General features: G+C 42.0%; 1 protein-coding gene across 1 annotated transcript in view; it reads right to left on the bottom strand.

Annotated features, from left to right (window-relative positions):
• p3h2 (prolyl 3-hydroxylase 2) overlaps positions 1-18,121 on the bottom strand; it is a 67,782-nt gene that overhangs the window by 6,678 nt on the left and 42,983 nt on the right. The window contains exons 2-5 of the mRNA XM_061078575.1: positions 8,031-8,183; positions 6,999-7,188; positions 3,680-3,811; positions 1,293-1,420 (exon numbers count right to left, since the gene is read on the bottom strand). Of these exons, the coding sequence (XP_060934558.1) occupies positions 1,293-1,420; positions 3,680-3,811; positions 6,999-7,188; positions 8,031-8,183 (603 nt within the window). The remainder of the gene's footprint in view (positions 1-1,292; positions 1,421-3,679; positions 3,812-6,998; positions 7,189-8,030; positions 8,184-18,121) is intronic.

Here is an 18,121-nt window from a genome sequence, read left to right as displayed (position 1 = left end):
GAAAGGCAGGATTCTTTGGCAGCGAGGCAGCTCGGGCCTGGCACTGAGATCTAGGGCTCTGTAAATGAGCTCCCCCAGGCTGCAGGGTGTGAGGACGCTGAGAAGAGAGGCAGACTGTGGGCCAACAACTGTACTGTAAACTGACGGGACTGGAAAGACATGAGGGCGACAAAAATCCGAGCAATTAGTACAAAAAAACTAAAAAAACATAAGCATGAGCTGCAGCGTTTCAGCTCTCAGCTTCTGATCTCACATTCAGTGTCAACCCCACTCCCACAGTCACTGTCCTGGTGGGAGCCCTGTTTGCTCTCTCTAATGACTACCAGGCTTTCTAGGCAAAGGAGGTTGTGTAATTGGGACTTAAACAAGACACTGTTTGACTCTTCAAAGCAGCTGATCAGAGTTTAGGAAAAGGACCAATTCTCAGTTCTGAAGTTTCTGACAACTTCGCTAATTCAATTTTCTCAAACACTAAATTACTCAAGAGTTAGGAACACAAGGAGATAAAGAAATAGTAATGAGCAATCCCTGAGGAGAACACCAACATGTTGTTGTAAACACATCAAGTAGCAGGGCTTGCCTCCCGACACCAGCTGGAGGGAGAGCATCCATCCACAAGTGAAAAGCAAACTTTATGAGGCAACTCCTGCCAAACAGCGAGTAACAAGTTCATCCAAGAAACACAGCAAACAGCTCGGCTGCCTCCCGTTTCCACACTTTTCCTCTCCAGCCTCTCCACTCATCCCGTCTTTTTTTTCTTCTGGAGTCTCTCCACACATTCCTTGTTGTACGGCTATAATTCTTTTTCCTCCTGTTTTTAATTTTTCAATTAATCATCCACAGCTTGGTCGAGATTCTGCTGCCAGACGCCAGAAATGTGGTCACACTGTTCCAGTTTTATTAACATGGGGTGGAAATAGTATTTAAATTGTTGTTATTTCCAACATGAACACGAGTCTAACCTGCTAAAACTAGTCCAAACTGGTCATCTGAACAAGTGAAGTTGATGTTGTGGCCCGTGATATGAAGCAGCTTTCTATAAAAGGCAACATTAAATAATAATTTCTCACGGTTCATGCTCTAAATATGTTTCAAATTATCTATTTTCTATCCTCAAATAAGCCTTTTAAATATTGTAAATCACGCTCTATTGCTGTATTGCAGTTTTAGCTTTTTAACCATTTTGTAAAACTAACATTCAAAACACAATAACCTGTTCTCCGACATGTGCTTCGAAGAAAAGTTAGTGGACAAGAACCCCCCCCACACACACACACAAAGCAGATCCTGACCTCTCGTGGTTTGCCATCGTGTCCCAGCACCTCCCCGTAGTACTCCACATTTTCTGTCATGAACTCCTCTCTCTCGTGGAACAGCAGGTAGGTCAGAGCGCACTGTAACGCCTCCTCCGTTCGGTCCACTGTGGATAGAGAGCGAGACAGAAAGCATTTTAAGGGGATTGCCATACAAAATGAAATAGCTGTTGTCACACACACAAAGATCTCGCCAGGTGTAGCCGAGCACCCGTCTTATATTTATGTAACCACCAGACTTCTTATTTACTGGCTTGTAAAGATGCAGGGTTAACTGGTGGTGAAACCAAGGTGTTACCAGGTCAGTGAGAGTCTGCAGATTTGAACTTAGTCGAAGAGAGAAACATCACCAAGGATGTATTTATGAAACTAAAGCAGCTAAAGAACAATAGGAGGCAAAGAGTGGGGAAGAGGTGAAGAGCAGGGTCACTGTGTAGCCGCGTGTGTAACTTATATTACTAAATAGGGTTAGGGTTTAAAGTTGAATGTCTTTAAAGTTCACAGCAACGTTGACCTTTGACCTTTTGGATATTATTGTAATGACCTTGTCATTTGATCCTGTTGAACATTTGTGTGTTTGTGAGATCATCGGGACCTTAACCTTTGGCCAACAAAATCTAACCATTCATCCGTAATGGTGAAAGTGAATGTTTGTGCCACATTTGAAAGAACTCCCTCAACACATTCCTGAGATAGCACAGTCACAAGACCAGAAACATGACCTTCACCTTTGACCTTTGACCACCAGATCCAAACACTGTATCTCAAGCGTCCAAGTAAATGGAAGTTTGAGGAAATTCTCTCAAGACGTTACTGACATACAGTGTTCGGACGGACGGACCACCCACCCAAAAACATGCTGCCACTGCTGCAGCTGTCTCCAGCACAGACACAAACAAAATATTCATATAAACAAACATGCTCAGTATCAAAATGATAAGCAGTCTAGTCTTAGCAATTTAAAACACGAGTGTCAACATACACGTATCACATAATGCTTAATGATAAGTTAACATACACAGTTTAATAAGATGGAGGAAGGAAAAGAAAATGAAATATTCAATTTGATAGAACATCCAAGAAGTCGTTTCTATGCAGCAAAAGAAAACAGTCGAGAGCAGCTTTTTGAAAGTTTTTGACTGTTTTCATTTAAAGCGCGTAGTCCTTCATCCCGTGTTCCTGACCATTTTGTTCCTCACTGATTTGATGTGATCTGCACTTTTCGGGGAATAACGGATCAAATAATGATCAAATGTAACATGCACCTGTGAATCCCTTGAGTGAAGGATTGTATTTTGGATCTCAAAAAGGAACGACTGCCAGTGACAATGTATTGTGTGATGTAATGTAATGTGAAAAGGTAATGAAATGAGGGGTTAGAGAGTCATTAAAGAGTCATTTCCACTTTCACAACATTACAGCAGAATCACAGAGACACTCTTTCATCAACTCAGGTAAAGAGATCTTTTCAGGCTCACAGACAGACACACACACACACAGACAAACACACACACACACACACACACACACACACACACACACACACACACACACACACACACACACACACACACACACACACACACACACACACACACACACACACACACACACACACACACACACACACACACACACACACACACAAAGACACACCCATCAGCTGTTAAGAATCAAAGCCTGATCTCTGTGTGTTTGCACAGATCAACTTTATTTTATGAGAGCCACATGGTAATGGATCATTAAGTGTAATCTGGTGATCTCACAGCCACTCAGTGCACCGTCCTTTCCAACGAGGCTTTGTTATCGAGCCAAAACTCTTGCCAATAGAAGAGCTTTTCATTAATCCATCAACAATAGGGAACTTGAGGCAATCTTTTCTTTCACGTACACACACAGACACACACACACAGAGACACACATACTTGATACACTCCTATAAAAGGCATCCAGACAAACACACAACAGATAATATCAGTAATACTTGAAGTGAAACCAAGGTCTACTTCTAAACTTCTAACAGCAGGGTGTGACTGACTCGACCTGCCTTTACTTCTTTGTGGTCACCATGAGTTCATGTACGTGCATGTGTGTACGTGTGTGTGTGTGTGTGTGTGTGTGTGTGTGTGTGTGTGTGTGTGTGTGTGTGTGTGTGTGTGTGTGTGTGTGTGTGTGTTCAGGTGTATGACCTGTGGGTGTATCCATCTGCTTTGTTCATAATTACACAATGTGCAGCCAGATAGTCTTCATGTTTGGAACAATAATAACTGAACTCTTAATCATCTACCTGTTGTTTCCTCTGCTGCTACAGAAAGAGGGATGATGATGATGATGATGATGAAAAGACAAAAAGGGGTGACACTTACACTGGAAGTAGGCGAACTGAAGGTAGTCGTAGTGCAGGGGCAGGTAGTTCTCCATGGGCGAGAGGCGGCCTGGCCGAGTGGCGAGATCTCTGACGCACTCGTGTTCACAGTGCAGCACCTGAGTGAAGTGATCTGAAACAAAATAGTTAAAAATATTTAAGCTTTAGTGTTTTGCTTCTACTTTAAGCTGATATACAGTTGTCACAGCTTAAAAAGTCCCCCTTATATATTGATTACTGTCTATTTCATTTTTTTGCAAGATGATTGCATGTCGTCAAATATATATTCCAAAAATATTGAGCATATTCATCTATTGCCAGTAAAAACTCAATGTATAGTGTATAAACAATATACATCCTTTGGAGTTATGTCTGAAAATGATTATACTGTAGTTATCCTCGCTGAACATGAGAGCATATAATAATGTGTGCATTGAAATAAAAAGAGTTGTGTTGAAAATTGATCATTGGTACATGTGTCTTGTACCAGTTCTGTCTCAGGGGGTTTGTAGTTTTCATAAAATAGCAAGAAAAAAAGCAGCCCAGCATCATATCATTCCTTGTTGCTGTGATTTATCAAATAAACGCTGTTGTCTCCTCCAAACAGGAACGATGCTTTCATGTCTCTGTTGTTGCTCATGTGGTGTTAAATCCTGGTGTGTGTTGATGCTTCAGGGAGGACAGATTTCACTGGGTGCCAGATATCAGTTCCTTATGTCAGGCCCTGTGAGGACCGGCAGCAGAGTGGAAGACGTGTTTGTGTGTTGTGAGCGTGTATGTACAGTGAGGTCACTGTTGAGCAGCTGCAGCTCTACTTCTCCTCACTCTCAAAACAACAGAGCTCTGGTCAATTTCAATTTCTTCAACATCCTAAGCAGAGCAGGGATCTGAGTTGTGTCAGGATAGAATAGCGGAGAAACGCAAAGCTGTTTCTGGGTCAGTGGAGCCTGAACATGAAAATGTCACTCTGTGAAATCCTTTTACACAAATAAACATCATAATCACAGTCGCCACTTTAGTGTCGCTGTGGAAAACAATCCTCTGATTGTTAGTAAAACAAAGCTGGGCCAAAAGTAATTCCCTGTCTTTTCAGTGTTTTTGCAACTGTGCCGTACTGAGACAAAGCACACTTGTCAGCAATTAAGCTGCGGCTTCTGCACACAACTGGTTTCCAGAGCGAGGCCTGACTTATGTCAACACGAGCACCTCGGACCAAAGTTGCTGTGTAAGTGTGACCTCGTAATTATCATCTGGTGCCAAAGTGTTTCCCTGTGGATACGAGCATCTCTCCACATCAAACGTGCAGGAAGACAGTTTAAAACCACAGACACCTACAGCGCTGACTCCATACCATGTTCCCAACATAATAAAATAACACACCCGTTAAAATGTGAGATTAGTGCTAGTTATCTATGAAGAGCGAGAGAAAGAGAAAGAGAGAGAGAGAGTTATAAAAACTTTTATTACAAAGACTTAAAATGCATTTAATGTTACATATCACATACAAATATCATTTTGTGAAAATGTCATTTTCAAGACTCAAGTCCGATGTGTTTTTGTTTGTTTGTTATATTGCAACATACTCTACACATTTTTGTATTATTCTACTCATATATAAAAAGTAACTTCAGGACTGCTTAATTCATATTCATATAGTTCATCATAGCGTGCGTGGAGGACAGAAATTAAACACACCTCTGGATATGATTCAATCCAATGGAACGCAGCACTTATTATAACCTCAATTCTAAAACACAAGTATAAATTGACTTAACACGTCTATGTTAGAGCCAAGACAAAAAGCAACTGAACATTAAAGGCATCGTAAAAGTAATGGTTGTGATTTGTTTCCTATTGCCTGCAGTGCTGTACCTATTAAACTGTACACTGAGTTTTAATCTACATGACTAGATGTCAGAAAGACAACTTTGAAAAACCTAGAAAATGAGTGAACATACACAGAGAGACATCAAAAATACTGTAGAACTAATTACAGGCTGGAGTTTTCAAAGCGTTTTTATTTGTAGCTGGAACAACTTAATTCATGTCATTTGTAGTAAATGAAGTGAAAAAGCCCTTCAGTTGCTCCATGGCAGTGACAGAACAAGGCTATGTGAGGTTCAAAAGAGCCAAGGAGGAGAAGAGACACAAGTGGCAGTGACTCCTCTGGTGACTCATGGGATTTCGGCTGCTCTCAGGCTGCTTCCCTGGCTCTGAATCAGGATGTTTTCCTGGACTGTCGAGTATGGTAATAGAGCATGTCTACCGAATCCCACAGCACACAGCTCAGCTAATAGTTTTAAACAACAGAGGATACAACTCAACACATCGGCGCCAACTGGGGCTTGGCCAAACTTTCTCAGTGTTATTTCCTATTTTTTTATGATATGATTTATTTCCAAGAGACTGTGTAAAACAAATTAAGTTTCCGTGCTCCATCTGCACTTAATGTATTCTCGAGAGTTTGTTAGAACATGCAGTGTAAGTTCAGTACTCCCAAAGTAAATGGGTTCGGGCAGCGAGATAGATCAGCTGGCAGTGGTACGTACCAAAAGTCATAGAAACTATCCATAGTGTTTGTATTGTCTGTGTTTGTCTCTTTACCAACCATTTCTTTGTGCCTGGTATCGGGGGTGGCCATCAGAGCGTGCTGGGACTGAACTCACTGGCAAATCATAACACGTAACCAACCCTCACCCAAGTTCCTGCTGTGTCAGGCCGAGATCTGTACCAACGAATCTGCACTGAAGCTTTTAGTGCGAGTCGTTTATTTGCACCTTTTTATCACCAGGAATTTCTAGGTCAGTGTTGACACATAAATCTCTGTGTTTCAACATATGGAGAGCCAGGAGAAGCTTGGCGACTGACAAACAAATATTGAGCAAATCGTTTTAAGCTCGACTGGTGATATATCAATATAATGACCTATTGATGAAACAGATGATTACCCCAACATATATCATATTCAAATAAAAATAAAAAGTAGTTACTGGATGTTACTGCAGTCCTATCAGTATGTGTGTAGCTCTGTGAAAGGCCTTAGTTTAGCATTTCATGAGCTTTCCTGGCAGGTATGTGTTCTCAGGAACCGGAGGCAGTGGGTGTCTATGCTGTGGGACTATAGGCTTGTGAGCTGGGGTCCAACTGGAATAGCTCAGTCCCTAACATCAGTTTACTTTGATGGAAAACCAATTGCAAAGTCTTAAGTGACCCAGGGGTGAATGAGACCTATCGCTTACCAATTCCATACTTCAGGTTCTATAGAAAGACATGCCCTGTGCTGACTGATTTCTATTTAATTCTAACTCTGGAGTTCTTACCTGATACGAGTTCATGGAGGCTGTAACGGTAGCGGAGGTGATCGTGGCCCTCAAACCTCTGTGGCCCTTGGCACAGGGCCCGACACTCCACGTCTGCTGTATAATACTCCACCAGAGCCTCCTCAAACAAAGCGATGGCGCCCTCATAGTCACCACTGCCATACAACCTCACTGCTGCTGTGAATGACTGCTGCAGGTGGACGAGAGGAGAAGAAGATGACGAAACTTGGAATCATAATTTATGATCTTATTTATGACCTAGTTATTATCTTTTGGTTTTGGGTAAATAAAAGTTTATTGTTCTCTAACACGTTTAAAATACTGTGCACAAACCTATTACCACCTCATAAAAGCTTTTATAAATCCTCCAAGTCTTTTGTTTAGAATCAACAGGAGGACAGAAAACAGTTGCCAGAGAGGAAATGTATTGAAAGTATTGTTTCCAGAGGGTTATTGCACACCAGCTAACTGCAGTGACAAAATATAAAGAAGCTGAGTAAAAGCTGAAAGGTGCAGAGTTGCAAATTTATATTATCAGTCATGTTACGATTGTGAATTTAAGTACAGGAGATTTAAATATAGCTTAAAATCCCTTCAAGGTAGATTTGGACAGAGAGAGTATCAACTGTCCTCCTGGAGGTAGAAGCCCATACACAGAATGGAACGAATGAGAGAAAGAGAAACAGGAGCAGACAAGGGATTCAAAACTCTTTAGCATTTAGGGCTCAACCACAACCAGCACTAAAAGGCCTAAATGAGTTTTCAGTTATTAAACTACATGGGCCATTATTATAAAGGGTGGGGACGTCTGCACTTTTACCCTCTATGAAAGAATTGAAGTAGAAAAACACAGAAGCACTGGCAGAGACATTTTGGCAAAGGCTGACAAGAGATGGCTTAAATGGCAACAGGTTTTTTAACAAGAGGCCTGACGAAGAGAAAGAAAAGAAAAGAGAAGAAAGAGAGAAGTAAGGACATAGGGAACTTGCTGTATCAATATCAAAACTCACTAACTCATATTTTCTGGCTTACCTGGTGAGGCCGGGCCTCTCGGTCTACAAAGTGATCCTCCTCGACGCCCTGCAGGTCCTTGTACTGCTCCAGGTTCTGACCCATCTCCACGTGTTCTGGATTGGCCTGGAAGTAGGTGTGTGCGGCCGCTGCTGCTTTTTCAGGCTGCTTCAGCTACAGACACAGAGAGAGAGAAGGAAAGAGAGATGTGAATACTTTTGCTTGGTTTTCTTTACTCTGCAATGCAACATAACTGTGTTTATCTGTGATGCAAATCTTTCATTACCAAGGAGGTTATGTTTTTATCAGTGTTTGTTTGTTTGTTAGCTCAATAATTTTGACTCCACTTGAAATCACTGATATTGCTGAATTTGGTTCATCAGACCGAAGGAAAGAATGAGAAGCTTTAAAGCGACAGACTGTTCACACGCATGTTGTGTCATTAGGAAGAGCTCTCATCATTACAGCTAATATGATAGATGAGGTCTCTGAACCTTATGAGTGGTGGGAGTATTAGAATGAAGAAATCATAAGAATGCTTTCCACTTCCTGAGAAACACATCCATCACAGACACGAGAAAAAAGAAAAAAAAAAAGAAAAAGTCGACTAGAACAGAACATGTTTGACACTGATTCACTGCAGACCACGTCCTGAGTGAACGGCTTCAAGGTTAGAAAGATAAAAACCAGCAGCTGTTGTTTTTCAGCAGCTGGAAAACTAACCTAAACAGATAATAAGTACATGTTCATAAAATATACATGACTAATAAACAATAGTACAATATAGAATATGTTTGCAAGGATTTTTTATATAAAAAAAAAGGATAGTGCCTCAAGAATTTGTTTAAAAATAAGAGATAATATGCTCTGAAAGATTTCCTTCCTTGAAGCATTGGGCCAATTGTACACATTGAGCACATACAACTCAAACATAAAAATGTTGTTCTGTTAGAAAAAATGCCTGGCTCCATTCAGATAAGATCCTAATCGTTGTCTACCCTGGACACAGAGAGGTAACACAATCACCTGAACCAACGCACACCACACAACAGATTGCTCTTTTCTCAATTGTTCTCAATCCAAGATCCCGACTGTTCTATCAGCCGCCAAATAAAAATGGCTGATATTAGCTTTTTACAGACATACCAGTGTTAGTGTTTATGTCTACGGATATAAAAACATATTTATCAGAGTAAAACATACAGAAACAAATGTGCATTTGTGTTTATATTTCATAAATATCCTACTATATTTTATGTATTACTGTTTGTATTAAAAGTTCATTATAATTTAGTTTATGGCTAAACTGTAAAATATGAAGCTTCAATTACATTCGTTCAAAGTAGGAAAGAGAGCGATGAAGCAAGCAGGGAACAATGGAGGGTTAAGGAGAATTGAGAGAGAGAATAAAAGACAGATAAAAAGAGGTAAAAGCAGCAAAACAGTCCCCTCCCTCTTATGAACGATTGAATACCTCAACCTTAACTCAGTTTAGATCTGCAGGTGCAAACTTTCATCAAAGTGTCACAGCCTCTCTCCTGAGTCTGTCTGGCCCGGCCCTTCTGTTAAACCACTCAGCAATGAGTCACATGTGATGGGAATAACACTTGTTACGACAAAAACCTTTGTTCTCTTTGTGTTATTTTCAAGGAGGATGAATTAGCAAAAACAAAATGTGGGAATACCCTCATTCATCTGAGTTTCCCATCCAGATGCAGCAACCTTGTGTTCTCTATGGGGGAGGCTCATTATTTCCACAAAGTCTGCACAATGCATCATAAATCGGAAACTGGACTGCTGGGATAAAAGAAGCAGAAGTTCTTCCTCCCCACTCCTTCTGGAGAATGACTCCCTGTGAGTCTTTTTCATGTGGTGACAGGGGAGGCAGGAGAAAAGAGCCCATGCAGAACATGGACATGCTTGGTTTCACTAGAAAAGGCCCCAGACTGAGAGGAGGCGACGGGCACATTCCTGGTCCCATCACCTGGCTGAAGCCACTGGGACACACCCAGCATCAACCACTCACCAACCACCAGGGGATGAAGAGAGCTACGGTCTAGTTTCTGATGATTTCACGTGAGCTTCCTGGCATGCTTTATGAAATACTGTATGTAAGACGTCACAAATGCCGCTGGGAGCTAGAGAACGGATTGAAATAGATGAGTGGAGAATGATGCACCCCATCTAAACATGAGGATAAATATGTGTAATATACTCTTAGTCCTTAAAGGCAAAATCTCTTTTGTTTAACACATTTGATTTGTGTTTTGTTGAAAATGTATAAAAACAAGGAAAATACAAAGCATAGAAAATAAGTGAAAAAACTTTGACCACATGCCAATAAAAAGCTCAACCTGAATTAGTCAGCCATGCTCAAATGTCTCGAATCAGACAATCGAGCAACATGAAATTATCTCCTGATTAATCAATCAGCAGAATCAACAGGAAAACAAACTGAACACACCAGATGTAAATGTAACCCATATTAATATCTCCCATATTATAAAAGTGATAATATAGATATACTTGAAATATATAAATATGCATTGCAATGTATACTAAATAAATAAATAGTCCACGTTAAATATCAATCATTAAATAGTTACAATATAGATAAATGTGATATAAATAAATATAAAAATGTATTGTAAATGTATAGATAGATAAATAGTCCATTAAATTAATAAATAAGTAAAACTGGTTAAAGTCAGTTAAAACCCATGTTAAAGATCATTTAATGGAGAAATATTAAAAGTCTTCTGACTAAAAACGCTTTCCCTTTAAGACAGGTGAGAGTGCTTTCCCCTTTAAGAGATTTTCCCTCTGTGGAGGTGACAGGAAGGGGAGGCACATAATAGAGTATAAAAGGGAAGTGAGGGAGGAGACTCGAGAGAAGCAAAAGGACAAACAAAAGGAAAGAGGAGAGCGAAGATGTTTGGCTGCTAAAAACCATGTGTTACAAAGATATGTTAAGACTTAAAAGCAATACCCAGAGTTTGTTGAAAAGTGCTTTACATGCTTGAAGAGGTTCCACGATCAGGGAACCTGTGAGGAGACGCGTGTGTGTGTTGGAGGATACACACATGCAACCGAGACAAGATGGCGAGCGAGAAGATCGGCGGACTCCGGTCGTAAGGGCTGAATCAACCATCCCTTTCAACCTGGACTGGACTTCTGCCACTGCCCGGATTGGACTTTACTCACTGCCAGAGTGGTAGGAGTATCAACATTTTCTTTTTTTTGAATTGAACTAAATAAGGATTTCGAACGGAACTTTATTTTGAAAAGACTATCACACCGAACAAGAGAATACAGGGAAGAAGAGTGAAGAGCTCCACTCGTCTAACCCCTCCTTTATTGTTTGAATTATGTGTGTATATGTTTATTAAGTTTATTATGTTTATGATATATACTTTATTTATTATGTTATTTGTTAAGTGTGTTCAGTAAAGTGCCGGCTTTGAATTTAAAGTACCTGATCTCTGGCTTATTATTATGCTTTCACCCCACTCCTTAAAACCCAGAACCTAGAACTAGTCCAGTATTTGGCCCATTAGAGGTAAATGCTACATTTGGCGAACTAGCCAGGAGTGGCCAAAGCATAGATTAATAATCAGAGACCAGATAACCGCTTTAACTTAATTAATTCATGATGGAAGTAATTCAAACTTTGGATGTTAAAATTACAAACTCTCTACTAGTCAGTGGTTTAACAGATACAGAGACTGATGAAGAACTTTATGACTTTTTAAAATTATATGGCTCGATTCAAAGAAGAATCCACGTAGACTTGCCCCAATCTGAAAAGCAGATCATTATAGAGTTTACGTATGATACAGCCCTAGAGTCACTCTTACCCTTACTACCATATAAACTGATAAGCAAGACTCAGACAGACGTGACTTACTTCATCCAGGCCTTAGCAAGTGCCTACACACCTGCAGATACTAAGTCAGCCACCAGGATGTTTCTGAAAGGACTGAAGGAGATTGCAAAGCAGAGCGGCAAGGACTTTGCAGATGTGCTCAAAGGAGAGCTCTCTCGCATTAGCGAGACTGTTCATCAGGAGTTCTTGGATGACCAAGATGAAGACACAGATTCAGATGACGCCCAGAGACATCCTCTTGTGACTGCAGCACAGGTGAACCCTCAGCCCAGTGTTATTTTCCCAGAAAATATTTATGACTCTAAATCTGATGTGAAATTTGATCCAACTCAGTATCAACATCCCCCAAAAGAAAAGACACAGGCCACCCTGAGCTTTTCTAATCTCTGCCCACCTGAAATGCAAAAGGTTGTCGTTGAGCACATAGTCAAGCACGAAGATTTAACAATGCAAACACATGCTTCATTTAGACTCCGACCCTTCTCTGGACGCAGCCCCCGTCCAAACCATGAAGTGGACTATGAGACATGGCGTTCCAACGCAGACTTTTTACTGAGAGACACACAACAATCAGACCTACACAAATCCAGAAAAATACATGAAAGCATTTTTTCACCTGCGGTTGACATAGTGAAACATCTGACACCTCACTCATCCCCCTCAATGTATTTGATCATTCTGGATTCAGCTTTTGGCACAGTTGAAGATGGAGATGACCTTTACGCAAAGTTTCTCAACACACTGCAAAACTATGGTGAGAAATCCTCAGAATATCTCCAACGACTGCAAGTGATGCTGAACACCACCCTCAGGAGAGGAGGAGTAACTGCAACCGATCTGGACAGCCAGCTTCTGAAACAATTCTGCAGAGGCTGTTGGGACAACACTCTGATATCTGAGCTAAAGCTAGAACAAAAGAAACAGAACCCACCCACCTTTGCAGAACTCTTGTTGCTACTTCGCACTACAGAGGGAAAACGTGACTCCAAAGACTCCCGCATGAAGCAGTACTTCGGTGCCTCAAAGCAGAAGGTGTCCTCACACTTCCAAGGTTCCTATGCTCAGTATGATGAAGACTATACTACATCACCTCACAGACGCAGTGACCCTCACTCTGAGATACAGGGCCTGAAAAGACAGATAGCTGAGTTACAGTCTCAACTCTCACAAATCAAACAAAAAGACAATAAATCGTTTTCAAACAAACCATCCTTCAAAGCTACAACCACACAGTCCCCAGCTCAGAGTCACAGACCACAGCAATTACGGTCCAACAACTCTGATGTGAACAATAACTACACAAACAAACCAAGACCCTGGTACTGTTTCAGGTGCGGTGAAGATGGACACATCAAACCTCAGTGTGAAGCTGAACCAAACCCTACACTAGTGGCTGCAAAGAGGCAGCTGCTGAAGAAAAGACAACTAGAGTGGGAACAGAAAACCGGTTCCTCCACATCCAATCAGTTAAACTGGCATCAGTCACTATTGAGGGACAAATAGGGATTGGACTACAGGAAAAGTGTCCCAAAAGGAAATGGTGCGCCACCTCAGGATACTCACACTCAAGACAACAGACAGTAACCCTACCAAAGGGGCTCATCGGAGCAAAAACAACTGCAGAAGTCATCATTGCAGAAAAAGCCTGTAACTGCTTGTTGGACACAGGTTCACAAGTGACAACGATACCAAATTCATTCTACAAACAAAACCTCTCGCATTTACCTATAGAATCCCTGGACAACCTGCTTGAAGTGGAGGCTGCTAACGGCCAGGATGTCCCCTACTTAGGATATGTCAAAATAGATATCATATTCCCCAAGAGTTCCCTTGGCATAGATGTTGAAGTCCCCACTTTGGCCTTAATTGTGCCTGACATGCGCTCAACCATGTCAAATGTTTTAATAGGCACCAACACTCTAGACATCCTGTACGAGCAGTACTCAGAGGCTGCACCTCATTACCACCAATATATGTCATATGGATACAAAGTTGTCCTCAAAACCCTTGAAATGAGACGAAGACAGAAAGTTGACCCCAGAGTAGGAGTTGTAAGACTGCTCAGCCATGATCCTGAGACCATCAGGCCTGGTGAAACCAGAGTTGTGGAAGGATTGATCAGTTGCAAAGCACCAGATGCTGGAAAGTGGGTCACGGTGGAGACTTCAAAAGCCTCTTTTCTACCAGGTGGCATAATGGTATCAAATGGCCTAGCAAGTCTCTCATCCAAATCACCCCGCCACATACCAGTGATCCTCAAAAATGAATCGGATCATGACATCACCATCCTTCCAGAGACTGTGATAGCGGAAGTGAATGCTATTGAAAGAGTTCAGCTCATCACAACCAAAAACTCAGACCCTGACCAAGTGACTAAGATAAACTTCAACTTTGGAGACTCTCCAATATCTAATGAGTGGAAGGAGCGACTCACAGAAAAGCTGAAGTCAATGCCAGATGTGTTCGCTCAGCGGGATCTTGACTTTGGACGCACTGAAAGAATGAAACATCACATAAAGCTCAGTGACGAGACACCATTTAAACACAGAGCGAGACCGATACATCCAGAAGACATTGAGGCTGTGCGTAGCCATCTTCGAGAACTCCTAGATGCAGAAATCATCCGCGAATCGGAGTCACCTTTCTCCTCACCGATTGTAGTCGTCAAAAAGAAGAATGGTGACATCAGGCTCTGCATAGACTACAGGAAGCTTAACCTCCAGACTGTAAAGGACTCATATGCCCTACCCAATGTGGAAGAGTCATTCTCAGCTTTAAATGGATCCAAGTGGTTTTCTGTTTTGGATCTGAAGTCTGGCTTTTACCAGATCGAAATGGAGGAGTCAGATAAACACAAGACGGCATTTGTCTGCCCACTTGGATTTTTTGAATTCAACAGGATGCCTCAGGGAATAACAAATGCCCCAAGCACATTCCAAAGACTCATGGAGCGTTGCATGGGAGAGCTAAACCTGAAGCAAGTTCTGGTTTTCATCGACGACCTCATCATTTTTTCTTCAACTTTGGAGGAACATGAGGAAAGGCTTCTAAATGTTCTCAACAGATTGAGGGAGTATGGCCTGAAGTTGTCTCCTGAAAAATGCAGATTCTTTCAAACCTCAGTCAAATATCTAGGGCACGTTGTGTCAGAAAAAGGCATCGAAACAGACACTGACAAGATAGCTGCCCTTAAAACCTGGCCAAAGCCAAAAAACCTGAAGGAACTTAGAACCTTCTTGGGATTTTGCGGTTATTACCGACGGTTTATCAAAGATTATGCAAAGATTGTGAAACCTCTCAATACTCTAACTGCTGGATACCCACCCCTGCGGAAACGCAGTAACTCCAGAGTTAACACAGAGAAATACCACAACCCTAAAGATATCTTCGGAGACAGATGGACAACAAATTGTCAAAGAGCATTTGAAACCATCACCGAAAAGTTGACAACTGCCCCCATCCTTGGATTTGCAGACCCCAAGTTACCCTACATCTTGCATACAGATGCAAGCACAGTCGGGTTAGGTGCTGCTCTGTACCAGGAGCAGCAAGGACAGAGACGTGTTATCGCTTATGCAAGCCGTGGCCTCTCACCGTGTGAAGCCAGATACCCAGCACACAAATTAGAATTTCTTGCCCTTAAATGGGTAGTGACAGAAAAATTCCAAGACTATTTGTATGGAAGTTCATTCCTTGCTGTTACCGACAGTAACCCATTAACCTACATACTCACCTCTGCAAAGCTAGATGCTACAAGCTACAGGTGGCTAGCTGCCTTGTCAACATTCAACTTTCAGCTCCAGTACAGAGCAGGAAAGCAAAACCAAGATGCAGATGGCCTTTCCAGACGTCCACACCCTGTATTGACTGATGACTTCACATCACAAAAAGAGGTCGAAAGGATACAGCAGTTTGCAAAGAAACACATGTCTCAGCCCGAATACTCTAACCTAATGACTGAGGGCACAGTCAAAGCAATTTGTGAGAAACACTTTGTCCATCACATCGTGGAGGATGAAATTGCAGCGACACAGCCTGTTTCCACCTTAGTCATGTCTCTCGCCCATAACCCAAAAGCCATACCTACAACCTTTGCCGATGAAAATCAGTGTGGGGGTTTGCCCATCATCCCGTATCTCACAGCTGCTGAGCTGATGGAAAAACAGAGAGCTGATGCAACTATCCGAGAGGTGATACACCAGATGGAGTCAGGAGAGAAACCTCCACCAACTGTGAGGAAGGAACTCCCTGAACTCTGGCTGATACTAAGAGAATGGAGCAGACTGGAAATGTTGGATGGCATTTTATATCGAAAACGACAAGAAGGAGCACAGGTGTCCTACCAGCTTGTACTGCCAGAAGAGCTGAGGCCCCTGGCCTTGAAGAGCCTACATGATGATGTTGGTCACATGGGCATGGAGCGCACAATAGACCTTGTCAGAGCGCGGTTTTATTGGCCCAAAATGTCCACAGATGTGGAAAACAAGATCCGAACCTGCAATCGTTGCATACGACGCAAATCTTTACCCGAGAAAGCTGCACCACTTGTTAACATCACAGCTACAAGACCACTTGAGCTTGTGTGCATGGACTTTCTCTCACTAGAACCAGATTCAAGTAACACCAAAGACATTCTGGTCATCACTGACCACTTTACTAAGTACGCAGTTGCCATCCCTACATCAAACCAAAAGGCTAAGACAGTGGCTAAGTGCTTATGGGATCACTTCCTTGTCCACTATGGCATCCCTGAGAGACTTCATAGCGATCAAGGTCCCGACTTTGAGTCCCGTACAATTAAAGAGTTGTGTGACCTTATTGGCACCCAGAAAATAAGGACCACCCCCTATCATCCTAGAGGGAATCCCGTTGAACGTTTCAACAGAACCCTGCTAAACATATTGGGAACCCTTGAGAACAAGAAAAAGAGTCATTGGCGTAATTACGTCAAGCCTTTGGTACACGCCTATAACTGTACAAAAAACGAAGTGACAGGCTTTACCCCTTATGAGCTGATGTTTGGGCGACAGCCTAGATTGCCCATAGACCTTGCCTTTGGTCTACCAGTCCACCACCAACCAGGATCACATTCTCAATACATTCAGAACCTGAAATCTCATCTTGAGACCAGTTATCGAGTTGCTGCTGAAAATGCAAAGAAAACAGCTGCACGCAACAAAACAAGATTTGACAAGTGCATTGTTGAGTCCACCTTGAGAGTAGGCGACCGAGTTTTAGTAAAAAATGTCCGCCTAAGAGGCAAACACAAGTTAGCTGACAAGTGGGAGTCAGACGTGTATGTTGTCCTAAAACAATGTGGAGACGTTCCAGTGTATGTTGTCAGACCTGAGACCAGAGAGGGTCCACAGAGAACCCTTCACCGTGACCTTTTGCTGTCATGTGGTTTCCTCCCGATGACCTCGGCAGAGAGTGAAACTGACACAATAAAGACGGCCAGGCGGCCAAGAACCCGACAACATCCGAGAGACAACTCAGATACGGCAGATGGGAGTGAATCTCAATCCGACTCTGAAGAGTACTATTATGACGGTCATAGAAACCAACGAGTGGAGACCCTGGGTTTCAACCAAGTCCCAGAACCCGCAGAACAAGTTCCAGACAGGACTATCCCTCAAGATGCTCCAGCAGAAACTTGTGACTTATACCCACCTGATCCTGATGAAATCTGTTTTCCGCACCAAGATGAGAGTTGCTTACCTGATCTTGGAGGAATCATCGTATCTGATGCTGCAGACATTGACAGACTTGAACCTGAGGAATGTAACTCATCTCTACCTGAGAGCATCTTACCTGAGGAACAGAATACTCAAGACCTCCCAAAAGAGGACCTGAACATTCCCTCATCCCCTAATCAAGCCACTGAAGAAGGGAATGACATTGAAACTTCTCAAAAACAACCTGACACTGAGACAGAACCCCCAAGACGATCCACCAGAGACAGAAAGCCTATTGATCGACTGACTTACCCTGAATTAGGAAATCCATTAGTGACAATAGTCCAGTCTCTGTTGCAGAGTTTGACTGACGTATTCACAGACTCAAAACCACATAGAATTATGATAGTATAGTATAGATTCAGTATTTTGCACAGGGACGTGCAAAAGGTAAAGTGGGGAGGATGTAACCCATATTAATATCTCCCATATTATAAAAGTGATAATATAGATATACTTGAAATATATAAATATGCATTGCAATGTATACT

Source organism: Limanda limanda, chromosome 9 (assembly GCF_963576545.1).
Source record: "Limanda limanda chromosome 9, fLimLim1.1, whole genome shotgun sequence".
Classification (NCBI taxonomy): Eukaryota; Metazoa; Chordata; class Actinopteri; order Pleuronectiformes; family Pleuronectidae; genus Limanda; species Limanda limanda.
This window is presented reverse-complemented; position numbering and strand designations above follow the sequence as displayed.